Here is a 25,444-nt window from a genome sequence, read left to right as displayed (position 1 = left end):
TCAGTGGTGAATGGCCAGTTTCATTCTCCCTGTTACTAATCCCAGTATAATTTTTGGAAACTAAAAAGCTTCGGTTAAGTCTTTTACAGTTCCATGTATTAGCTGTGTGATCTTGGGCAAGTATCTTTACTTCTCTGAGCCTCAGCCATTACACGTTGATAACAACGCCCACCTCCTGAGGCTGCAGATGAGTGAATGTGTGTGTAGGGCAGCTGGCACCTAATAACACCAAACAAATGGGAGAAGAGCTGGTTGCTTTTAGACTCTCTGTTCTCTGCTGAGACTGCAGAGGGATCACCTATGGGTGTGCCTGTGGGTGCGGCCTTTGTGGGATCCCCCCGGGCCGCTTAGCTGTCCCACCAGCCGACACATCGAGCCAGAGGCCCGCGGCTCGCCGGCACCAAAAAGGACATGAATGTCCTCCTACACTGGGTACTTAGAAGATCAGGAGTAGACTGCTCTTCCCCTGCTCTGGACTGACACGGTGCCCCCTCCACCTGGGGGATGCCCTCCTCCCTGCTGAGAGTCTCTGCCCTGTCTCCGAGCCTGGCTGACCAGACGACGCTGGTCCTGCTGCGCGGAAGTGGGTTTCCCACAGCCGCAGGTGGAGGTGCTGCTCCCTGGCCCGGAAGCTTGCCGCCTGCGATGCAGAGCAGTGGGCACTAGGTGGCAGCATTTCTCTTTCGTATTCCGAACAGGCCCCGGGGGAGAAGGCCAAGGTGGGAGACCAGAGCTGCCTAGATTCGTGCAGGAGGTTCTCTATCCAGACAGGTGCAGGGGCAGAGGGGATGTTTGTCAGCGGCCTGAGAAACCGTCTCCAAATTTCGCTCTTGAAACTCCCAAGGGGAGTCCTTCACGGGCGACTCAGTGGGTACGAGGTTGGCCGGCCCCAGGTCCCAGCGCTGGGACTAGGGTGCGGCGTGCCAGGCTCTTACCAAAGGACTCAGCTCATACAACGTTTGTGAGCAATCCAAATTAATTTTTTTTAAATTGGCGATGGACAAAGGATCAGACACGTAAAGACCGCCACAACCCTCCGCTTACGCGCTCACCTGCCTCGCCACCTCCTCCCGGCGTCTCTGGGCCTCAGTTTTCCCCGCTCAGGATGAAGGACGTTGGACTGGGTGCTCCCGGAGGCCTCGCCCTGCCCCGTGCTCGCGAGGACTGTGACCAGCTGCTGTCTTGTCACTTCTAGCAGTAAATGAGTGCTGGAAGCCCTCTCCCTGTAATACAACCCAGGGTGAGGAGGTGACGCCCCCTTTAACTGCAGGGCTCCCTCCGTGGAAATTTAACCACTGCGCCCAGTTTCAGAAGCACTGGCCAAGAGCCCTGACCCGGGTCAGGTGCTGTACCCGGTGCCAGACGTGAGCACACGTGAAATGCTTTTCTCCACTGCGGGCAATGGACTCAAGGCCTAGACAAAGTGGACAGGACAGAGGCCAACTGATGTGCAGGGCCCCGGTGCCCGTGTTGCAGGGCGGGGACCCTCCGGAGAGGTTTGCAGGATGACTTTTTCAGGTGGGCAAAGGGAACGAGAGCGCCAGACATCAGGGTTGGCTGCTGAGACGCCACGGACAGGTGAAGGAGGCACCTGAGAGGGGGTGCCGGGCTCCCAGGCCCGCCGCCCCTCCGAGGGCCAGCCCTTGAGTGCCAGCATGTCAGCCGCGCTCATGACACGCGGCGTCTGTGCCAGGGGCTTTAGAGACACCGGCCACGCGAGCCCCCTGGGGCCCACTCGTCCAGCGGGACCGGAGGCCCCTTGCTGGAGCCGCAGCCCCGGTGAGATGCCCGCGGGGTCCGGGCCCGCTGTGGGGCCGAGGGGCAGGCGCCCAGGGGCTGGCATCTCAGCGGCTTAGGAGCTGGCGGGCCAGGCAGGGGCGGCCTGAAGGCGGCAGGAGGCGCGCGAGCACACCTGCTCTTGGGAAGCCGGCGGCCTCTCCAGAGCCTGGTCCCAGCGGGCGCCCCAGGCCGACCCTCGTCCCCCGCCCGGCTGCCAGGACCCCGGCGACTGCCTGCCCCCTGCAACCTGCCCCTGCCGCCCTCTCTCTTTCTCTTCCAGAATGCCAATGTGGGCCCTGGTGGAGCAGACCCGGATGCCGGCTGGGCCACGCGAGGTACAGGGGGCGGGGACCCCGTGGGTCTCTGGCTGGGGCAGGGGCCGCTGACAGGGGTCCCCGAGTCCCGTCCGCAGACCACCCTCCCTGCCGTGGCCGCCGGCAGGAGGCTCCGAGCGCCGGGCGGCGGAAGCCGGGGATGCCCGTGTCCCCGCCTCTTCCGGTCGTGGTCGCGCTTCCGTTTCCGCTTCCTCCCTGAGCTAGCTGACGTGCTTCCTCTTTTCCCTGGGCTGTCCCGCTCTAACTCAGCGGCTAACTCAGGGCTCCCCCCGTCTCCTGCTCTAGGTGCTCCCCTCTGGAGCACGGGCCCACCCTGTGCTGACCGACTTGTCACTACAAGTCACTCAGGCAAGAGATCTGTGTTTGAATGACCACCTCAGGCCAGGGCGGCAGCCAACCCGACACCGACTGTCACATCCACGATAATAAGGGAGGCGGAGCCGCAGGGAAAAGCCACCTCGGGGCTTCCCAGGCGGCTCCGTGGGTAAAGAATCCACCTGCAGTGCAGGAGCCCCAGGAGACGCGAGTTCAATCCCTGGGACAGGAAGATTCCCCCTGGAGGAGGAAATGGCAACCCACTCCAGTATTCTGGCCTGGAGAATCCCTTGGCCAGAGGAGCCTGGTGGGCTGCAGTCCGTGGGGGTCGCAAAGAGTCGGACGCCACTGAGCCACTGAGCACACACAACGGAGGCAAAGTGGAAGGGTAAAGCCCGCCCAGCCCCCGCGCTCACAGTGCAGCCTCCCGGGGCTTCGCGCCGGCAGGATGGCCTGCAGGGAGGTTGGCGCTACTGGACAGACCTGCTCAAGTGGCTGGCATCCGCCTGGGAGGCTCTGCCAGTCCTCAACCACAGGGCCGGATGCTCGCTCATGGTTGTTACCCAAGAGTGACGGGAGCCTGCTCTCCAGGGCTGATCCTCGCTGGATGTTGGAGTTGGGGAAAGGGGAGGGAGTCGCAGCCTGCACCCTCTAAGTGGTCTTCAGGTCTCCGGGCTCAGAGCTGGCCTGGCCAGGCCCCCCGCACAGCACACGGGGAAGTTCAGGGACCAGCCACCCAGTGCCCGAGCTCCTCACTGATGTCTCCCGCCAGAGAGGGAGGCTTTACAGCCAGGACCCAGAGATGCCGCCCTGGGGGGGATGCGTGCTCATGGAGACAGCCCATCTGTATGATTTTTTTTTTTTCAACAAGCCACTTTTAGTCTGGAAGAAAAAAAATATCTTTAATAAGCTAGCGTGTGGGGCTCTGTATTTAAAAGGAGGAGCTGAAGGGTGAAGAAAGTAAGACAGTAAGAGGTGGGTAAGCCCAGAGGGTAAATGAGGCAGGTCTGGGGAGCGCCCCCACCTCAGGGAGACAGTAGCCCAGCCAAGAGAGAACACAGCGCTGCCTCAGGCTCCCAGTCTGGCCTCCAGTCTCCAGACTATGCCTCCTGCTCCTGGCTTCCCACGGAGACCTCCCCCCTGCCCACCCCCGAGCTCCGAGGATGCTGCGGGGTGGAGGCGGCGTGGCCCTGTCAGCCACAGGGCGGGGTCTGGGCGGGATTGCTCCACCTTTGGGCCGAGCCTGTGCAAGTTCTGAGCTGGCCCCTGTGGTCTCTGCTTCTCTTACAGAATACAAGGTAAGGGCCGCCCGCTCCCGCGCTGACCTCTGCCTGCTGCGCCGCGCCCGCCCAGGTTAAACATTCCTTTTCTTGTGAAATGTGTGTGTCAGATGTGGATACATGTACGTAGCTCTTCCTTAGCCTCGACTCAGCTCTTGGCCTCCTTCCTCACAGATGCACCTGCTCCCTGGGTGACCCCGGGCTTTCTTCTCCCTGCAGATCTATCCGTATGACGCCCTTATTGTCACAAACCGGATCCGAGTGAAGCTGCCCAAGGACGTGGATCGGACGAGACTGGAGGTGAGGGGGCCCCAGGGGTGAAGGACCATGTCCGCCAGGAACATCTCTCCCCATCCGGAGTGTTGACACACCACCCCCGAGATCCCCACAGTGATGTGCAGCGCCCAGTGACAGGCTCGGAATCAAGGACCTGAGTTGTCTCCAAGAGATAACTCAGGAGACCGTGGTTATGTGCCCAACAAAGACGGCTTTGCCAAAGGGCGCACAGCTGCAGCGGTTCGGGGCCAGGAAGGCCTCGTCACTGTGCTTAACTGGGTAACATTCGCCTCTTCCTTGAACGCTGGGAAAATTGGCACAGTTCCTGGTTGCTTATCTGATCACCTTTACCCTGACCTTGAATGGTGCTTAACTCCGGGAGCAAGGGCATGTTTAAAGGACCTGCAGGACAAGGGCACAGAGGGTGTGTGGGTGGCATCTCTTGGCCAGGCCCCACCATGAGCCATGGTCCCGGGTGGTCAGCATGCATAAAAACTTCCTTCATCCTCACCATCCTCCCACCAGGAAACCAGTGTCCAATGATGGACCGCACCTCCCGAGCTGTGTCAGGAAGGCTTCACAGGGGTGAGGGGTCTGGGGGCTCCTGAAGGCCCAGGGTCACCTGCCCCGTCTGTGCCCAGGGGCTGGGAGCAGCTGTGGGAGTGGGTGCGGGCTCAGGAGGCTGCCGGGAGGGAGCAGTAAGGGCGTGGATGTGGCCCAGGGGCCCCAGCAGTGCTGGGGGCTCAGCAGGGCTGCCAGGCGGAAGCCCATCCCAGTCCAGGCCAGGTTGATCTGAAAAGAAGCGCAGTCTCAGGGGTCCAGATGGACGCTCTGGGGCCCTGATCTTCCTTTAAGATGACGTTGATATCTGCTGGGTGGGGAGCTGTGCTCACGAGAGGCACTAGAGCCCCTTACCCAGGCTCCAGGTAGTGGTGGCAAGGAGGGACGGGGACACTGGTGGGACTGCAGCGGTGTTGGGGGGGAGGCGGGGATCAACCTTCTGTTGTGATGATGGATCCTGACCGAAAGTTGTTGTTCAGTTGCTAAGTCTGGACTGCAGCACACCAGGCTTCCCTGTCCTGCACCATCTCTTGGAGCTTGCTCAAACTCCCGTCCATTGAGTTGGTGATGCCATCCAACCATCTCATCCTCTGCCGTCCCCTTCTCCTCCTGTCCTCCATCTTTCCCAGCATCAGGGTCTTTTCCAATGAGTAACCAGAAGTAAGCTAGAAGGGAACTTCTAGCTTGTCTGACCGACGGGGCTTCAGGTGAGGTCTGATCAAGCCCCCAGACCCGGGTTCTCTCCTGTTTCCCGAGTGCCTCCCCTGTGTGTCGGCCTCACAGACAGACAGATGTTCACTTCCCCTCCCCCAGACTCGAAGTCTGGATGAAAGAGACCCAGTGGGGCTCCCAGAGGGGCTCTGGGACCTGGGACCTAGGACCTCGAGACAGGGGGCAGGTGCTGGGCTAAGATAATTATGGTATAAATACATAATGTGGGATAAATACGGTAATGTATCCACTTAACCCTTTACTAGTAGCTTTTTTTTTTTTTTTTTACTAGCAGCTATTTAGTGATGCAGCTATTGTTGAGAGTTGAAAACGTAAGGACAATATTAACAGTAACAAGACTGGTTTTTGGGTGTGATTTGAGGTACTAGTTTCATTCCCTTATTGATAAACAACACAGAACTCTCTCACTTTTCACAGCCTGCCTTAGCCAAAATCATCCATGCAATGTTTAATTGCAAAGAAGCCTTTTTGTTACCAGTGAAAAACTGAATAGCATGCCGTGCATTGAAAGTATTTCACAAATTATTTGCTCGTGATTATGACATTAAGGCTTCCCAGGTGGCTCAGCGGTAAAGAATCCGCCTGCCGAGGGAGGAGATACAGCAGATTCGGGTTGGATCCCTGGGTCAGGAAGATCCCCTGGAGGAGGAAATGGCAACCCGCTCCAGTATTCTTGCCTGGAAAATTGCATGGACAGAGGAGCCTGCTGGGCTGCAGTCCATGGGGTCACAAAGAGTCGGACGTGACTAAGCATGCACTGCTGAATCACTTCAGTCGTGTCCAACTCTGTGCGACCCCAGAGACGGCAGCCCACCAGGCTCCCCCGTCCCTGGGATTCTCCAGGCAAGAATACTGGAGTGGGTTGCCATTGCCTTCTCCAATGCATGAAAGTGAAAAGTGAAAGTGAAGTCATTCAGTAGTGTCCGACTCCTAGCGACCCCATGGACTGCAGCCTACCAGGCTCCTCCGTCCATGGGATTTTCCAGGCAAGAGTACTGGAGTGGGGTGCCATTGCCTTCTCCTAAGCACACACAGAAGGAGATAAAGACTGTGGCCTTGTTCTGTGAACTGTTCAGCGTAGTCTATGATGTTCTGCATACATGCTAAGTCGCTTCAGGTGTGTACGACTCTTTGTATCTTAGCCAACCAAGCTCCTCCATCCATGGGATTCTCCAGGCAAGCATACTGGAGTGGGTTGCCATACCCTCTTCCGGGGGATCTTTGCGACCCAGGGATCGAACCCGCGTCTCTTTCATCTCCTGCACTGGTAGGTGGTTCTTTACCACTAGTGCCACCTGGGAAGCCTGGAATGAACAGAGTAGGCCCCGAATCAAGCTCAGGGAGTACCTGCCACGTGGTCTGGAGGACGGGGCCCAGGGCAGCCGCTGCCCGGGCCTCAGGGTGACAACTCCTGAGTTCTTTGCAGGGGACGCACTCTGGCTCCTACTGAAGTGAGGCCCTTGGTAGCTGTGTGCTCAGGTCTCACTGCTGTAAAACAGGGCACATGTGGGCTGGGTGGCTGTCAGGACCTGCCTCAAGGGCTCCCGTGGCGGTGCATGGACCGTGAACGCCCTGAGGGCTCCCACTCCCGCCATGGAGGGGGGGTGGGCAGGGGGCCGGTGAGCTCAGAGCAGGGTGCCCACAACTCCTGCTCCTGACCCACCAGCGGCCGCAGGGCCACCAGCCCGTTGGGACTTGCTGTTTCCCTCCTAGGGAGTGGGGTGCCCTTTCACCAACTCCCATCCCCCCCCTTTATTTTGCTATAATACAGAATGAAGGTGCAAAATAGCAAATGGTTAATACATGTAAACATTCCCCCCCCCTTTTTTTTTTTTTTTCAAAAAAAGCCTTGGACATGAGGGTAATGAGTTTCATCACCCCCATTTCCAAGAACACCCCAGAGCATGCATTGCTCTCTAGTCATTCTCTTCCTGATCTCAGCCACGCCAGGAGGCAGATTGGAGGTGTTGCCACACGTGGTATGTCTCACATCCTCCAGGGTTGGGAGCTGGGCCCTGAGCCAGAAAGGGCTCTGGGGGTGGGAGGTGGGCTGCATCCCAGCAGGAGAGAAAGATACAATAATGTTTTCATCTCAGGGGAGAGAGCTTAATTTTTAATATAAAAACAGTTCCTAACTCTTGTAAAAGTCCAGAAAAACATGAAGAAGAACATAAGCATTCCATGGAATTCCCCCACCGAATCATAACTCCTGTTAGCTCCGGGGTGGACCTGTTTCTGGAAATGTTTTTTTTTTTTTTTTTAATTTCTCACAAATGCCCAGAGATAACTGCATTCTGTTTTGGATAAGCAGGCTTGTACTGTTGATGCAGCTTGGCATCAGTTCCCCGCCAGCTCATGGGAGTCTGCCTGTCCCTTTAGACAGCTGCGTGCTAGTCCTGTGGTGTTCTGTTGCCCAGAACTTGGCCTCTGTGCACTGCTGCCAAATTGAATCTCCAAGACAGGACTTTGGGTTAAGTAGGAAAGAAGAGCTGAACTGCTCTGCCAGGCCAAGGGGGACTTTGTGTCCCAACCTGAGATGGTTCCTTGAGTTTTCTAGTTCAAGGGTGGAGTTGCTGATAAGGTGTTTGCAGGGCCTGCACTCATTTAATCTGGTCTCAGGTAATCTCTTGTGAGCTTTTCTGGTTCCTTTAAGCTGAAGGCCTCAGGTGGCCTTCCCTGGAATGAAGACTGCTCGCACCTTCCATTTATTGGGTGTTTTATTAGATTGGTGCAAATATAATTGCAGTTTTGGACTGTGAATTTTAAATCTTTGTAACTAGGCTCAAACACATCTACATTAATCAAAATAGGAACCATTACAATCCACATGTTTTTACCAATGAGAAATACATTTGCTTATCCCTGTAGCATAAAAATCTGTGCTTCAGGGTTCGATGAACTCTTGGAAAACATAGTCTGCCTCCTGCTGGTTGTGGAAGCTTTTGCCCTGCAAAAAGTTGTCGAGGTGCTTGAAGAACCGCTAGCCGGTTGGCGAGAGGTCAGGTGAACATGGTGGATGAGACTAGACTTTGTAGCCCAATTTGTTCAGCTTTTGAAGCGTTGGTTGTGTGATGCGTGGTCGGGCATTGTCATGGGGAAGACCTGGCCCCTTTCTGTTGACCTTTGCTGGCTTCAGGCATTGCGGTTTTCATGGCATCTCATCGATTTGCTGAGCATACTTCTCAGGTGAAATGGTTTCGATGGAATTCAGAAAGCTATAGCGGATCAGACAGGCGCAGACCACTACACAGTGACCGTGACCCCTTTTTGGTGCAAGTTTGGCTTTAGGAGGTGCGTTGGAGCTTTTTCTTGGTCCAGCCGCTGAGTTGGTCGATGCCAGTTGTCATATAAAATCTGCTTTTTGTCACACGTCACAATCCGATCAAGAAATGGCCCACTGTTGTTGCGCAGAACGGGATAAGACGGCACTGCAGGACGTCAGCTTCTGTGGTTTGCGGTCAGCTCACGAGGCTTCGAGCCTTCTCACCTTTCCAGTTTGCTTCAAGTGCCGAACGACCATAGCGGGGCCGACGCTGAGTCCTTGAGCAGCTTCTCCTGTGGTCGTAAGAGGATCAGCTTCGATGACGGCTCTCGGTTGGTTGTTGCTGACTTCCGATGCCTGGCCACTCCACTCATCTTCAAGGCTCTCGTCTCCTTTGCCAAACTTCTTGAACCACTACTGCACTTGGGCGTGCACTTGTTAGCAGCTCCTGGGCCAAACGTGTTACTGATGTTGTGAGTTGTCTCCACTGCTTTATGACTCGTTTTGAACCCAAGTAAGAAAAATCACTCGAATTTGCTTTTGAGAAGGCAATGGCACCCTCTCCAGTACTCTTGCCTGGAAAATCCCATGGAAGGAGGAGCCTGGCGGGCTGCAGTCCATGGGGTCACTAAGAGTCGGACACGACTGAGCGACTTGACTTTCACTTTTCACTTTCATGCATTGGAGAAGGCAATGGCAACCCACTCCAGTGTTCTCGCCTGGAGAATCCCAGGGACAGGGGAGCCTGGTGGGCTGCTGTCTCTGGGGTCGCACAGAGTCGGACACGACTGAAGCGACTTAGCAGCAGCAGCAGCAACACCATCGTGTCCATCGTCTACAATAAATATAGAATAAACAGCAAGGAGCAAGTCATTAGCAAAAAAAAGGCAAGAAATGCATATTAAAATGATATATAACCTAACAACATTTATTTAGAATATATTCTGCTATCAAATGGCAAATTTCAATAGTGCAAAAATCACAGTTACTTTCTCAGCAACCTACTAGTTCTATGAAAGTGAAAGTGTTCGTCTCTCAGCTGTGTCCAGCTCTTTCCATGGACTGTAGCCTGCCAGACTCCTCCGTCAGTAGGATTTTCCAGGCGAGAATACTGGAGTGGGTTGCCATTTCCTCCTGCAGGGGATCTTCCTGGCTCAGGGATGGAGCCCTGGTCTCTTGCATTGCAGGCAGATTCTTCACCTTCTGAGGGCTTCCCTGGTGGTTCAGATGGTAAAGCACCTGCCTGCAGGGCAGGGGCCTGGGTTTGATCCCAGGATTGGGAAGATCCTCTGGAGAAGGAAATGGCAGACTCCTCAGTCCATGAGTCGCCAGCTCACGGGACCAGGGATGATGGCTGAGAAGGTAAAGAGTCTGCCTTCAGTGCAGGAGACCCGGGTTCAATCCCTGAGCTGGGAAGATCACCTGGAGAAGGAAATGGCAACCCACTCCAGTATTTTTGCTTGGAAAATGCATGGACAGGGGAGCCTGGTGGGCTACAGTCCATGGGGTCACAAAGAGTCGGACATGACTGCGTGACTAACACTTCCACTTTTCTGAGAAATAGTTCTATAAAGAGTTCAAACGGCATTATTAGGTGCATCCCTTGAGGCAAACCAGGACCTTCCCAAGGCTGTACTGTCGCTTCCTGGCTGCTCCTCCTGTCTCTGCCTCCTCTCCCTTCCCTGACTAGCAGCTGTTTGAATCTGCCCTTTACGACTCAGGGGAGGTTGCAGAGGCTGGAGTCTGTCCCTGACAGACAAGGGACAGGGGAAGGCTTCTGTGCCCAGGAGCCCCGCTGGGTCCTGCCCTGTTCTCATCCCACACAGGCGAGGTTGGCAGGGACCAGGCTGTGGATGACAGGCCATTGGCTGGGGCTCCATCACCCAGCAAAGCACTGGGTCTGCTGTGTGCCCAGCAAGGGGAGACGGTGGATGTGCGGGGACAGCTGGTGGTGCCCACACACCACCACACCACCAGGGATGTGGGATCAGCCTCTGGAAGGCGGACCGCTCTGTCTGTCAATGGTCAAAGCTTGTTATCCATCCTTACCGCAGAGTGTTTGGCTGAGCCTCACCAGCCTGGTGAATATGGGCCAGGCATCGAGCCGGGCCTTGGGGATGCATGGTAAGCCAAAGCCAGCAGGAGTGCTGCCCTCAGACCCTGCCCGAACAGACGTCCATCAACTGATGACTAATGAGGGTATAAAATTATAGCCCGAGATGGAGCCTCTAAAGGAGAGGAATGTGGGCCCGTGAGCATTTTTAAAGGGATACAGTTAAGAATCGATACTTTTGAACTGTGGTGTTGGAGAAGACTCTTGAGAGTCCCTCAGACTGCAAGGAGATCCAGCCAGTCCATCCTAAAGGAGATCAGTCCTGAATATTCATTGGAAGGACTGATGCTGAAACTGAAACTCCAATACTTTGGCCACCTGATGTGAAGAGCTGACTCTTTTGAAAAGACCCTGATGCTGGGAAAGACTGAGGGCAGGAGGAGAATAGATGACAAAGGATGAGATGGTTGGATGGCATCACTGACTCAATGGACATGAGTTTGAGTAAGCCATGGGAGTTGGCGATGGACAGGGAGGCCTGGCGTGCTGCAGTCCATGGGGTTGCAGAGTCGGACATGACGGAGCGACTGAACTGAACAGTTAAGTGGATGTGGTAAGTGTACCTGAACGTGTGTGTGTGTGTACCTGCACACAGGGTGAGAGTGGCAGGTGGGAGGAGCGTTTCAGGCAAGCACACAGCAGGCACAGAGGCCCTGGGGCAGGACGCAGCAGAGGCTGTGCTGGAGCAGGTGGCGGGGAGGAGGGCCAGCCTTGTGGGGTCCTGAGCGTAGGTTAAGCAGTTCAGTTTCTAGCCAAAAAGCAATGACTTTCAAGTTGGGGGACGACATGATTACATTCATATTGAAAACCGTGCCTGAGGCTGCATGTGAAGCCTGGGCTGGCTGTGTGCACACAGGAGATGGTTGAGGAGGCGGTTGGGTGGTCTGGGCCAGAGCTGATGGCATCTTGGACAGGGGGGTGGCAGTGCTGAGGTGAGAAGCGGGTGCGTTCAGGCCGTATTTGGGGGGCGAGGTGGGAGGGTGTTGTGGGGAGGGGCAGGGACACACCTGGGGTGACTCCAGGGTGTCGGGATGGGGTGTTGGTTACATGGCGGTCACTGGGTTCAACAGGACGGACCCAGGTTCTGCCGATGACTGATGCTCTGGCCTGTGTGGCATGGACAAGGGAATTCAGGACGCTCAGCCAGGCAAAGAGAAAGACGCCACATGGGCACCTGGTAGCCCATAGTCTCGAGGAGGAGTCTGGAAAGGGTGTGGTGGCCCTCCTCGCTGTCACACGGATGGCAGTCGGACGAATCCTGGATCCCCATGGGCAGGGCGAGGACCAGGCTTCCCAGGGAGACCCGTCTGGGGCCAGTTTAATGCCATGCCTGAGATCCAGCACTTTCTCTCCCCGAGGGTCTGGGTCTCAACCCCACCCCAGCACCCAAGGGCCTCGTGCCATGGCAGCTCTTGGGGCCTCCTGCATTTGGCAGATGCCCCCTGAGGGTCTGCCATGCCCAGAGCATCCACCCTGAGGGGAAGAGCCTTGCCTTCCCTGGGCAGATTCCAGCGTCCACTTACTAAGGCCAGCCCTGCACTCATATGCCCAGCATTTGCCGAAAGACATGGCCATTTCGCTCTGTGTCAGCCTCTTGCCGTCCAAAGGTGGCACCCTGGTGGAGGGAGAGAGACCTCGGGTCCGGGTGACCTGGCTGTGAATCAGCCTCCAGAATGTTTCTAGCTGTGTGACATTGGACCAGTTACTTAGCCCCTCTGAGTCATCAGATGACATCACTGTGCCAGTCCGGCTGGGCGGCTGGAGTGTTTGTCCAGTTGTTCAGAGTCAGGAGCGCTTGCCGTGGGAGAGCCCTAGGCAGGTGTGGTGTGCAGTTTCAGTCATCTTGTCTGTGTCATCCCCTCTTTACCAACCTGAGAGCCACGTGGGCCAGTAGAATTGGAGAAAGGTTTCCATGGAAACGGGAGTGCTATGGGCGGGCCAGACAGTGCTTGCAGAGAACTTCCCGGAAAAGCAAGGTGGCCGGGGGATGAATGGAGGCAGGGTCAGGCATGGGCCTGGTCACCTGCAGAAAGGAAGCCCCTCCTGGATGCCTGGTACTGGGACAAAGCAGGATGTTTGAGAATTTATCAGATTTGGCTTATTTAATAAGCACTTGATCACCACCACCAAGTTGTTTCAAGCACTCGAGTCATTGGTGTACTTGGTTTTCACAACTCAGTGCAGTAACTCAGTGCAGCGGGTACAGAGAAGGCTTGGAGGGTACAGAGAAGGTTTGTGGGGGTACAGAGAAGGTTTGCGGGGGTACAGAGAAGGCTTGGGGGGTACAGAGAAGTTTCAGGAGGTACAGAGAAGGTTTGAGGAGGCGGGTAACAGAGAAGGCTTGGGGGGCAGGTACAGAGAAGGTTTGTAGGGGTACAGAGAAGGCTTGGGGGTACAGAGAAGGTTTGTGGGGGTACAGAGAAGGCTTGGGGGTACAGAGAAGGTTTGTGGGGGTACAGAGAAGGCTTGGGGGGTACAGGGAAGTTTCAGAGGTACAGAGAAGGTTTGAGGAGGGAGGTACAGAGAAGGCTTGGGGGAGGTGGGCACAGAGAAGGCTTCGGGGGGCGGGTACAGAGAAGGCTTGGGCGGGGGTGTACAGAGAAGCCTGGAGGATGTCCCCAGGCCTTGCAGCTTCTAGGAAGCAGATCTGCAGTTCTGGTTAAGATGTCAGGCGGGGCCACTCTGCTGTGCGTCTTCCCAGATTAATTACAGTGTGGAATATTGATTTCTAACCCCTCTTCCACACGCCAACCTCCCAGAGCACGCAGTCTGCTCCTTAGGTAGGAAAGTATGTCCGCCAGGGCCTTCCAGAGAAACAGCAGAACCAACAGGAGACAGATGGGTAGACAGACAGACAGACAGACAGAGACGCAGACGGACAAGTGTTGAGTTGGCCCCAAGTGTTCATTTGGATTTTTCGGCAAGATGTTATGGAAAACCTGAATGAACTTTGGCCAATCCAACATCAAGAAATTTAATTTAAGGAATTGGCTTCCTGTGGGGCTGGCAAGTGTGGCATCCGTGGGGCAGGGCAGCCGACTGGACACTCAGGAAGGAGCTGACATGTAGAGACAGAATTCCTCCTTCTCCGGAAGCCCTCAGTGTTTGCCCCAGCAGAGTGAAAGCGGCCACTGCATCTTCACTTAAAGGCTGATTGTAGGCATGGCCACGTGGTCAGAATGCCTTTACCACCCCTGGACTGTTTGGCCAAACAGCCAGGCACCAGGGCCTGGCCTGGCCAACTCCCGCGGAGATCAAGGCTGGCGATTGAATAGGTGGGGAAGGAGGGTGTGTCCTCCCGAGGCCTGGAGGTTGCGGTCCCCAGGGTGCTCCTTTCTGAGCGCTTGGCATAGGCAGGGCTGAGCAGCTCCCCGTGTGCCAGACCCTGGGGCTAAACACACACCTGAGTTTGCTCAAGCAGGAAAAGCCCGAGTTGTAGGAATGCACTTGAAACCCAAGGTCCTGAGGTTTAAAGAATACATCCTTTGTGTAGAGTCATCCAACCGGTCTGATGGGTCTCAGAAGAACCCGACAGACTGATGGTGACTGTGTTCCCAGCCACGCGGATGTGTCTGGGAGACGTGTCTGCCATAGCCTCTGGGCCCCTAGGGCCTCCTGATGAGACACAAATGTGAGCCATCCTGGAAGGCCAGGACAGGTGGTAGGACTTTAGGGGTGGAGGGTGGGGAGGGAAGAGGGAGGCGTGCGGAGAGAAGGGCAGGCCCTGCTGGAGGAGGGGGAGCTGGGAGGCAGCATGACCGGGGAGGTGAGAGCACGGATTTGGACTCAGGGATGCAAAGCACAGATCATCCCTGGATGAGGACAGGAATCAGGCCCATGCTGCCCTAGAGGGGCTGAGACAGATGAGGTCAGCTGTGCTCAGTACTGAGGGACACACGTGGCCTGGGGCCTGCTTGCTTGGCTAGTGCAACCCAGGAGGGCCCCCAGGAGGAGGGGACATTTGAGCTGGGACCTGCAGAAGGAGGAGGAGCTAGCTGCTCTGTGAAGTGGGGGAAGAGCATTGCAGGCTCTGGGTGGCAGAGAGCCTGGCATGTTTCAGAATTTATAGATGCCCGCCATGGGGCAGAGCGGTGGTGGGAGAGGTGGGAGAGAACACGGTGATGCAGGGCCTCAGGGTCGCCTGGCAGCCACATCAGTCCACATCTTGGAGCCTCCATCCCCGTCCTACCCAGTAAGCTATGGTGAGGTCACAAGCCGGTGATGGAGAGCTCCTGGCCCTTGTCTGGCACAGAGGAACACTCCACAGACAGCAGAGGCCATTATCCTTATGACAACCATGACGTCATCACAGTGATAATGTCGTCGTCGTGATAATGATGTCATGGTAATGACATCATCATGTGATGGTGCCCGTCATGGTAATGATGTCGTCGTGGTGATGATGTCATCGTGGTGATGGTGTCATCTTGGTGATGATGTCATCATGGTGATGGTGTCATCGTGGTGATGTTGTCATGGTGGTGATGTCATGGTGATGGTGTCATCACGGTGATGATGTGATGATGAGGTCATCGTCATGGTGATGATGTCATGGTGATGGTGTCATCACGGTGATGATGTCGTCGTGGTGATGAGGTCAAGGAGCAAGGAGCATGGACCCCGCTCAGCAGGAGCCCCCTCTGCAGACAGGGCTTCACTGTACCTTGTGACAGTGTGGGAGGCACTGTGGGGCCCAGACCTCTGAAGAAACACAGCTCCTAGAGTCACAGGCTGAGGGGGTCTGGGCCTGAGCTCACCTGCTTAGCACCCCCGAGAGCAGGGGCCTGGTGGTAGCTGGTGGGCTGCAGTGGGCGTCTGAGCTTGGTGAGGTGGTGGGACTAGGTGAGGCCTGCGCGGGAATCAAGGCAGGCCAGTCCCGGCAAGCCGGGCAAGCTCAGGCCGAGGGCCTTCACCACGAAGCCTGGGACGCTTCCAGGAGCCGCCGCGAGGCAGGCGGTCAGGACTGAGGGAAGGGCCTGGCTCTCGAGCCTCCTGGCCTGGGGCCCAGGCTGCCTGCCCCGGGGCGAGGCTCGGGACCTCTCTGAGCCTGGGCTTTCAGAGGCTGTGAGGTGAGAGCAAACTCTCAGGGCGGGTGAGGATGGCATCAAACGTCGTGAAGCCCCTTCCCGAGCCTGGCAGTGTCCCCCGTCAGTGCAGGGGGGGGTGGGGTCCCCGTCTGTAGCCACGCCTTCCAGGAAACAAACCCACTCAGAAGGACGATGCAGACAGTGGCGTGCAGTTCATTATACCGGCAGGCCCAAGGCAGAGTCTCTTCTTAGCCAAGGACCCCAACCAGTTTTTGTGAAAACCTTATATACCCTAAGTGTATGTGCCCAAACTCGCCTCCCCAAATTCCCTGAAACTAGTCTGAACAAAGGAAAAGAAAGATATAATCGAAGTTAACCCGTGATTCATAAGCCTTAAGCCTAGGTAGTTAACAGTGGACAGTTATCAATAGGCCTGTGGTCATACCCCAATAAGCATAATAGAATGTCTGATTCTATTCAGTTACAGAGATAATTAGGGTATTCTTTTAGGGAGAGTCTAGGTATGAGCCCTGGGGCTCTTCCATCTGGGGTCCTGGTTTTCCATTGGTGTGTCGTTTCCATAGATACTGGGACATAGCTTAAAGTCCACAGTCTGGCCCAAGATAAGAGTTATGCTTTCAAGATGGAGCCTGTTCTGTTTCCTCCTTCACCCAAGTAGACCACAGGACGTCCATGGCGCCTCCTGAAGCCTGGATGCTAAGGGTGTGTGAGTGCGCGTAATTCTACTGAGATGCGCTGCTTCCTTAATGTTTCAGAGGGTCTGTGATCCAGAAAGAGTTGGGGATTGCTGCCACCAATGGCCTCAGAATGGACAGGCCTCAGTGGGCCTGTCGGCCACGGGCAGGGGTAGTCCCCGGCTACGTGGACCTGCCTGTCTGACCCGCACGTGGTCCTGAGGAGCAGCTGGGGGCAGCCTCTCAGAAAGAGCCCTGGACCCCCGGCCTGAAGGTCTGAGTTTCCAAGTGCCGCTTGCTGGGGCTGTGTGACGCAGGAGACGTCCCCATCTGGGACAGACATCCCCATCAGTCTGCATCCTGTGGGCACCACCACCTCGCACACTCACCACCTCCCTGGGTATGAGCACAAGTGTGTATCTGGCACAGATGGTCCCTCGATGAGCTCTTGCTGTGAGCAGAGGTTCTTTATTACCGAGTCCTGTCTCGAGGGAGCCCTGGCTGATGGAGCCGGTTACAAGCTTGTTGACTTAAAAGACAGTCACAACCTGAAAGTCGAGAGTTATGTTTAATTCAGTGGGAAATTTCAGGACTTCAAGATCAGGAGACAGCATCTCAAGTGACCTTGAGAGAGCTGAGGTGGGGCGGGAATCCAGGTTATAAAGAAGTTTGTGACAAGGGGCTGGTGATCTGGACATCGAAAGATTATTGTTAATTACGGAAAACCAGATATCTCGAGGAATTTAGCGCTTCTCTGTGTGAGGGAAGATGCAAGAGTCTGGACCTGCTGAAATCATTCCTTTCATACACGCTTCACCTGTCTGGCACCAGGACCTGTTTTCATATCCTGAGCTTCCTTTCCTCCGGGCTCACCGTCGGGAATGGCTGCAGTGTGATGGGTCTTAGATAGCAAGTATTCTTCTCCTTCCTGAATTCCCTTAGGGCTCAGCAGCTCATAGCCAGGGCTGCAATCTCTGATATGACTGGGACATCCTTGTTAACTGATACGGCAGGAAATATTCCCTCTCAGTCCTTACTGAGCCCTGTCTCCGGGGAGCTCTTGCCAGCAGAGCTGGTTACAAGGTTGTCGACTTAAAAACAGTAGTCACAACCTAAACGTGGAGAATTATGTTTTGTTCAGTGAGGATTTTTAGGACTTCAAGCCCGGGAGACAGCATCTCAAGTAGCCCTGAGAGAATGGCTCCAAGGAGGAGGGGAGGAGTCAAGTTATATGGAAGTTTTGCAACAGAGGATGAGGGGCTCTAGTGATACCGAACCTGCCTGCCAAAGCGGGAGATGTGAGAGACGTGGGTTCGGTCCCTGGATGGGGAGGATCCCTTGGAGGAGGAAATGGCAACCCACTCCAATATTCTTGCCCGGAGAATCCCATGGACAGGGAGGAGCCTGGTGGGCTACGGTCCCCAGGGTCACAAAGAGTCAGACACGACTGAAGCAGTTCAGCACGCAGCAGAAATCTTAAGCTAAGGAGTTCAGCCCTTTTCTATGTATGGGAAGGCGAAGAGTCTGGGTTCACGGAAGTCTTTCCTTCCACGTGCATCTCTGCTCTGGGGGCCAGAATCCTGCCAGTTTTGACTTCCCGAGTTCCTCTGTGCTCACTGCAGGGAGTGACTGCAGCCTGATGGCTGTTGGATGGCAGGTATTGTTTTCCTTCCTGAGTGCCCTTAGGGCTCAGAAGCTCACCTTCAGAGGGCCAGAATCGCAGATGGACTGTGACAGCCTTGTGCACTGATACGGCAGGAATACTCCATTTCTCAAGGTGAAGTCAGAAAACTACCTGTGGCCGTGAGATGCTGGTGGGAGCCTCCCTGACGCTTCACGGGGCATCAGGCCTCCAGATCTGCGGCCCTTAGATGGCTTCACTGCTCTCTGACCCTCCTCCCTGGCAGGTGCGAGACCGCTGTGGGGGGGTGGTGCCCGGTCTGGTTTATCTCTGCGTCCCGGCACCTGATGCCCCACAAGTGAGGGAGGAGAGAGCCGTCTCCAGCTCTCCCAGCTCTCCGGTCACCCCACCACCCAGGAGCTGCCTGTACAGGGTCCTAGGCACACAGGTTCCCCTTCCCACCCTGGGGTGTTCCTTGCAGAGGGAACCAGAGTACAGTTTGCTCAGATTGGTGGCTGTGAAGCTACTCCTGTTGTTAAATTTTCAAGCATTTTCCACACTGGTTGTTAAACTCAGCCATTACTGAAAAGCACATCAAGTGTACTTGAGATTCATAAATTATATTTAAACCACAGGTGACAGAGACATCTCCCCTGCTCCCTAATTCCTCTGACACTTTTCACTACCGTCTGTGTCCTCGGGGTGGGTTGCCTCCATCACATCTGCGTGGAAGGCGCATTCTACAGCTAGGTCCCCTGGACGCCTCTTTCTAACTCATTCAGTAGCATCTCCTGGAAGCTTGAAACTGGCTGTGGTGTGGGTATCCACACCATGGGGAAGGAGGAGGCTTGAGGACCCGGGAGCCTGCGGTGACGGTACAGTCAGGAGAGGCTTTCTGGAGGAGCTCAGACTCAGACTCAGGTCTGGGAACTTGGAGGGGGTCAGGGGGGTTACCCGGGTGGACCAGGAGGGGCCGGCATTCCAGGCAGAGGAAGAATGGGGTGAAGGCACAGATAATCCTCATTTTACAGACATTGCAGCTGAGGTCGTGCCGCTCTGCACAGCTGGGCAGGCCTGGAGCTTGGCAGGCCTGGAGCTGGGACGGGGTTCCCGTGAGTCTGGCTCCTGGGCCCAAGGCCTTTGCACAATCCCATCCTGGACAGTGACCAACAGGCCAACCCCCAGCTGAGCATGTGTGACCCCTCCCATGCCTCCTTCCCAGGGGTGCTCCTGGGGGAGACGGGGCACCCCCAGAAGAGAGTGCCATCCCAGAATGTCCCTCTGCCCAAGTGCTGTGCCCCAGGCTTCCTTCCTGCCGGCTTAGGCGGGAGCTTGGCCAAGCCTGGCCTTGGTGGGTACCTGGGGTGGGGGAGGCCTGCCTCCTCCAGGGAGCCTTCGGGAGCCAGCGACCGGGAGAGTTGGGCTGGGGGAAAGCCTCTGGGGCCAGCTGTGCTCTATGGCAGGCAGTGCGTGAGCTGAGTCGCTTCAGTCATGTCCCCCCTGCCACCCTAGGGACTGCAGCCTCCAGGCTCCTCTGTCCATGGGATTCTCCAGGCAAGACTACTGCAGCGGGTTGCCATGCCCACCTCTACAGGATTTGCCTGACCCAGGGATCGAACCCGTATCTCTCCTATCTCCTGCACTGGCAGGCAGCTGAGGAGGAGCCCAGAACGGGGGTCCTGACTCTGCTGTGAGTGGGATTACCTTCAGTGCCAGTGGCTGGCTGCCAGGAGCAGGGCGCCTCAAGCCCTTCTCCTCTGGGAGGCAGTGAGGCCAGCTGGGGGCAGTAAGACTGCACTACTGACCCCACAGCTATAGCCAGGAGTGAGGGACAAGCTGCTTGGGTCCTGCAGTGCCCACAGGCCCTGCCACTGCCCCCTGTACTAGCGGGAGGCCCCCAGGTGGGGAACACGGGGCCACCCTCATTGCACCCTTCTCCCCTTCTCAGCTCAGAACACCGCGACCCCTGTAGTTCCCCCTCCCCTCTCCTCCCTCCCACGTGTCATCACCTGGAAGACCCAACCCCGGACCCACCCAAGGGCCCTAAAACAGGAGACCATAGGCTGCAAGGGCACTGGGCACCACCCTGTGAGCCCACTCCAAACTTCTGCCCAGGATCCCTGTCCACCGCCACCTCGGGGCCCTTTCCCCCTCACCCCCACCTCCCCGGGGCTGTGCCCTGGGGACCAGCATCCCGCTCAGGCTTCTGATCTTTCTCTGACCCCCTTGCGCTCCTGTTAACCACCCCGCCCCCTCCCCTGGCCTCCCCCCCCCACCCCCCGGGGCCTTGGGACTCTGCGTCAAGCACCCACTAGACACAAGCCCAGTGGGAGGAGACACGGCTTTCCCTGATCCTTCCTCTCTGGCATCTTGCTGGTCCCACAGTCACAGGGAAAGTCATGACGTGGCCCCTGGAAGCTGGTGCTGCTCTCTGGAATGACGGTTCTGAGTCTCCGTGGGCTGAGCTGTGGGTTCCCCAGCTGGTCAGGAGACCCTGGGCTCAGCACCGTGGGTATGAGCGTTTTTCTGACCCTGTTCCTGTCTGCAGGTCTGAGATGGCAGCAGGCAGTGGGCGGCCCCTCCCCAGCCGAGGCTAGCTGGATGGGATGTGTGTGTCCCTGCGTGTGTTGGTGTGTCTGTGTGCGTCCGCTTGTGTGTGCCAGTTCTGAGGACTCCAGGCCTAGGTTCAGTTAAGAGGGACTTTAGAGCTTCCCTGGTGGCTCAGACGGTAAAGACTCCACCTGCAGCGAAGGAGATGTGGGTTCCATCCCTGGGTCAGCAGGATTCCCTGGAGGAAGAAATGGCTAGCCACTCTAGTATCCTTGCCTGGAGAATCCCAGGGACTGAGGAGCCTGGCGGGCTACCGTCCATGGGGGTCCCAAAAAGTCGGACACGGCAGAGAGACTCACACTTTCTGTGACTCAGCATAAAGGCGTCCCTTGAGTCTCCTCCCCCATATCATGCCAGTGACCGGGCTCCAAAACCCAGGGCAAGTCACACAGGGCTGTGATTTCTGTGAGAGATGTGCGTGGCGGTGATGGCTGTTTCTGCTTTCCATAGTTCCCCACGTGTCTTCACACCATTTTCTCTCTCGATCATCACAGTAACCTTTAGTAGGGCGTGTGTTTTAAATTCAAGAAAGCATCCTTTTTTTTCTGGCAGGAACTAGGTTTTAAATGATAAAATTCACAACTGCAGCCATTTTAAAGTGTGCGGCTGACTGCCTTTAGTGCATTCTCAACGTTGTGTGACCTCCACTACCTCTGGAATTCCAGAACGCGGTTGTTGGGTCCAGGAGGAAACCGCATGCCCACCAACCAGCTCTTCCCCAGCCCCCTCGTCTCCCAGCTCCCGGCAATGACTGAGCTGGTTGTGGTCCCTGAGGGTGTTCCCCACTCTGGATGTTTCCTACAGATGGACTCACTTAGCTTGTTTCCTCGCCCATCCATGTTGTAGCGAAGGTCAGAGTGTCACGACTTTTTCTGGATGAATCATGTTCCCGATGGCATTAGAGGTGAAGAACCCGCCTGCCAAGAACCCTCTGGCAGCAGGTGCAGGGGACCAGGTTTTTGATCCCTGGGTTGGGAAGATCCCCTGGAGGAGGGCATGACTACCCACTCCGATTCTCACCTGGAGAATCCCCATGGACAGAGAAGCCTGGCAGGCTCCAGTCCGTGGAGTCGCAAAGCGTCAGACGCTACTGAGTGCTCACCAATCATGTTCCAGAGTCTGAATCGACCTCATCTTGTGTACCCCTTGGTCCTTCAGTAGGCACTTGGGTTGCTTGCGCTTTGGACCGGTGTGGATAATCTGCTGTGAACACGGGTGTGAAGGTAGCCGTGTGAGTCCCCGGTTTTGGTCTTTGGGGATCTGCTTGGTCTTGAGGTGATTCTGCTAGGCGTGCAGAGGAATGGCCAGGCTGGTTTCCATGCGGCCACGTGGAAGCCACACTTCTTACATGGGGGCGGGAGGGGGTTTTAAACCAGGCCCTCTGGGGCCGGAGCTGGCCCTGCTGCAGGCTGCCCGCCCCCCTTTCCGTCTTCTCCCCAGCTCCTCCCAGGCAGTGGGGAGGGCCGGCCTCACTCCTGGGAAGCCCCCCAGGAGAGGGTGCCGTGCCCACCTGAGCTGGGTCTTGAAGGACAAGAAGTTACTCAGCACCGGCTGAGGAAGACAGACATAGGGGCGAAGGAAGCAGACACTCGCAAGGAAGAGTCTAGAATTCAGGTGGTGTCAGGCGGCTGCAGAGGTGGCTTTGTCTCAGATCGTAATAACTGTGCCCGGAGCTCACTGTCGCTGCCCAGGGCCGGGCTCAGCCCTGGGGGCTGACCTGCGCTGACCTGTTCACCCCGCAACTCCGGGGGGTGCCAGGGTGACCCCGTTTACACATGAGCAGGCTGAGACTCCAGGAGGGCTAGCTGGGGCTCAGAGAGGCAAGAAGCTCGCTCGGGGCCACACAGCAGAGGTGGGCTGGGGAGAGGGAGGATTTGAAGTGAGGCCTGGGCCTGTCTGCCTCCGTGTCCTCGTGCGAGCAATGGGGACACTTCCTGCTCACACAGCAGCCGTGAAAAGGAAATGAAACGGTACACGTGACCACGTGTGCACACTGCCCGCCATTTCCAGGCCTGATTTGCACTCGGTCTGCGGTGGGAGATGCTTCTGCTGGTGTCAGGAGTCAGGGCTCTGGCCCCTGCTTGGCAGCTGCTCACCGTGGGTCCCCTAACCATCTCTCTTTCCTCTGGGCCAGCTTCTGTCCACTGCAGAGCAGCCTGGTGGGGATGCAGAGGGAAGCTGGGGAGCCAGGCGCACCCAGGGAGATCCCCCCATCCTCTCTGCAGGTCCTGCCTCCGGGGGTGCAGAGGGAAGATGGGGAACCAAACGCACCCAGGGAGACTCCCATTCTCTCTGGAGGCCCCGCTTCCGGGGGCGCTTGGCCAGGTTGCTCACTGCCCCGCTCTGGGTTTCCCTTTTCATTTGCAGAGACACCTGTCACCCGAGGAGTTCCGGGAAGTGTTTGGGATGAGCGTGGAAGAGTTCGACCGCCTGGCCCTCTGGAAGAGGAATGACCTCAAGAAGAAAGCCCTGCTGTTCTGACGCTGCCGGGGGGTTGGGGGACCCTGACCACGGGCGCGCCTGTGGGAACCACCAGACCCCCTCTTGTTGCACTCGGCTCCGGCTTCTCTGTGTCCACGGCAGGCGGGCGGCGGTGGGAGCCTGGGGAGGGCCGGTTGGTGGGGGCTGGGGGTGGGAGGAGCTCCCAGAGCAGGTAAAGCCCCCGTTTCTGGTTTCTGCCAGCACCACTCCCGCGCTTAGTTTGCAGCCCAGACCCCTGGCTTTGCACTGTCCTTCCCCGCTGCCGCTTGCCATCAGGAAGGAGGATGCGGCGAGGTTGCTGCCCAGAGATGCAGGACCACTTAGACGCACGCAGCCCACCCTCCCACCTCCCTGCAGTGCCCTCTCTGCGCTGGGCCCCCGGGGTGCACAGAGGGCGGGAGTGGACGCCCGAGGAGGCTTAACCAGTGGCGGGCACTGGTGGGTTCCGGTGGCTGGGCACCTGGCTCCTGGTATCCGGGGCCCCACTTCCCTGCTCAGCCTGGGAGGCACGGCCTGGCATGCAAGCCCCCGTCCCCCGCCCTGGGCCTCCCTGGGGCTGTCGGAAGCGTGGCGGTCGATTTTTGCAGCCTTCGTGATGAATCTGTGTTTAGGGAGGACCTTCAACCCGAAGGCGCACCTTCTGCCGGGGCCCTCCGTGCGCTGCTTTCCTCTTGCAGGCCATCCCTTAGATGCCTAAATGATATCTTTAAAGTTAACACAGAAGTTTTTATTTTGTTAAAGAGTAGAGCCTACTTAAACACAAAGACGACATATATAAAGAGTTTAATTTTATGGCCCCGCTGAAAGGGCGCGCCCCAGCCTTATTCCCCACCTTCGCATCTGTGTGCTTTCAGGCTGTGTGTGTTCCCTGTCTGTTTCCTCTGTGCATTTCTCTTTTGCTTTTCGGCCTGTCACACAGGCACCCCGCGAGGCAGACCCCACCCCCCGCCCACACACCCCCCTACCACGGTTTGTAAGGACGCCTAAAGCACGGCCACACTGCGTTTCTCGCTGTCATTTTCCAAGTCTTGCAGAAAACATCCTCACCTGATGGCCAAAGCCCCCGAATCAAGGGTTCCCACGGTCCCGGATAACGCTTGCCGCAGCTTGCAGCGCGTCCTCCTCATCATGTGGCTGGTGGTATCCCACTTTGCACCCCCGCCCCGTAAAACACCCCCAAGGAAGGGAAGGCTGGTGTCCGGTCCTGAGACCAGCGACACCCACACCCTCCGGGACGACGGGGTGGGAGATGCTGCCTAGACCGGCAGAGTAGGCAGGGGCACCTGCCGGCCGTGCGGGTGGGGTGGGGCGCCTGAACGGTGGTGCACCGCTTCGAGGGGCCTATGAAACACGGCGCAGGTGTCCCCAGAGAGTGGGCCCCGCCTTCGTGCTGCCGCGTCTTCCTCTGCGTCCTGGACGTTCCCATGTTCAGTCCGCGTGATTCAGCCCCCTGTAGTCCTGCTGTGCACCTGGCTTCTCACCAGCGCGGCTTGGCCAGGGAGGGGGTTTCTGAGCACCTAGTATATGCTTCCCTCCACGTCGTGAGCTGAGCCCAAGCCGCTGGAAACCCCTATTTTCTCACTAGTGAACGTCTTGTCAGGCCAGGGGGGCCTGGAAAAAATAAAGGATGATGTATTACAACTTGTGAACGTGAAAAGCCGCTTCTTATAAATGCCTGTCACTTCCAGCCACAGGCCCCCTTCTGCCGCCAGCACCTGGTGAGGGCATCCGCTAAAAGCGGTCATCCTGGAAGCGGGCACAGAGCCGGGGGTGGGACAGACCCTGTGTCGGCCCCGGGATGACCCGAGGACAGCCCTGGCAGAGGCAGCCCCTCGAGCTGGGGTGCTGAGCCCCTCACCCAGGCCAAAGTGCTGACGGGAGAGATGCTGATGCCCGCCACTGCCAGGCCGGGCAGACAGACAGCACACAGACCATGATAAGACTGACCCTTTGGAGAAGGTCCCCAAAGGAAGCCCCATAAATGCCCCAGAGGTCAGTGGAGGCTTTCTGAGAAGGCGCTGCCAAACTTAAGTCTTGCCAGATGAGGACATATTCCTGGAGGCCAACGAAGGGACAGGAGCGCACACAGGGCTGGAGATGGCATCCTGGGATCCACAAGCAGGCTGTTGGCTGTGGCCCTGGAGCTCGTGGCTAAGGAAAGGACGGGTGCCTGCCCAGCAGGTTAGCAGCTGGTGCCTTGGGATGAAACAGTCTGTAGCCTCCACCTCCGTTTGCTCAGGCTGCTCTAACACAAGCCGTAGACTGGAGCCTCAGACAACAAGATGCCACGTTCTCTTAGTGCTGGAGCCTGAAGCCCCAAGGTCGGAGTGCTGGTTGGGCCCGGTCCCGGCAAGAAG

General features: G+C 57.0%; 1 protein-coding gene across 15 annotated transcripts in view; it reads left to right on the top strand.

Moving 5' to 3' along the window:
• Positions 1-24,728, top strand: part of ABLIM2 (actin binding LIM protein family member 2) — a 171,397-nt gene extending 146,669 nt beyond the window's left edge. For 11 of the 15 annotated variants that reach the window (XM_052641650.1, XM_052641652.1, XM_052641660.1 and 8 more), the window contains 3 exons: positions 2,060-2,114; positions 3,929-4,009; positions 22,974-24,728. In XM_052641650.1, the coding sequence (XP_052497610.1) occupies positions 2,060-2,114; positions 3,929-4,009; positions 22,974-23,087 (250 nt within the window). In that variant the 3' untranslated portion in view covers positions 23,088-24,728. Of the gene's footprint in view, positions 1-2,059; positions 2,115-3,719; positions 3,803-3,928; positions 4,010-22,973 lie in introns of those variants that run through there. The other 4 variants (XR_008199584.1, XR_008199585.1, XM_052641656.1 and 1 more) reach the window with 4 other exon arrangements.
• Positions 24,729-25,444: the final 716 nt, after the last annotated feature.

Source organism: Budorcas taxicolor, chromosome 6 (genome assembly GCF_023091745.1).
Source record: "Budorcas taxicolor isolate Tak-1 chromosome 6, Takin1.1, whole genome shotgun sequence".
Taxonomy (NCBI): domain Eukaryota; kingdom Metazoa; phylum Chordata; class Mammalia; order Artiodactyla; family Bovidae; genus Budorcas; species Budorcas taxicolor.
Note: the sequence above shows the minus strand (reverse complement) of the source record. Positions and strands in the feature narration are given on the sequence as shown.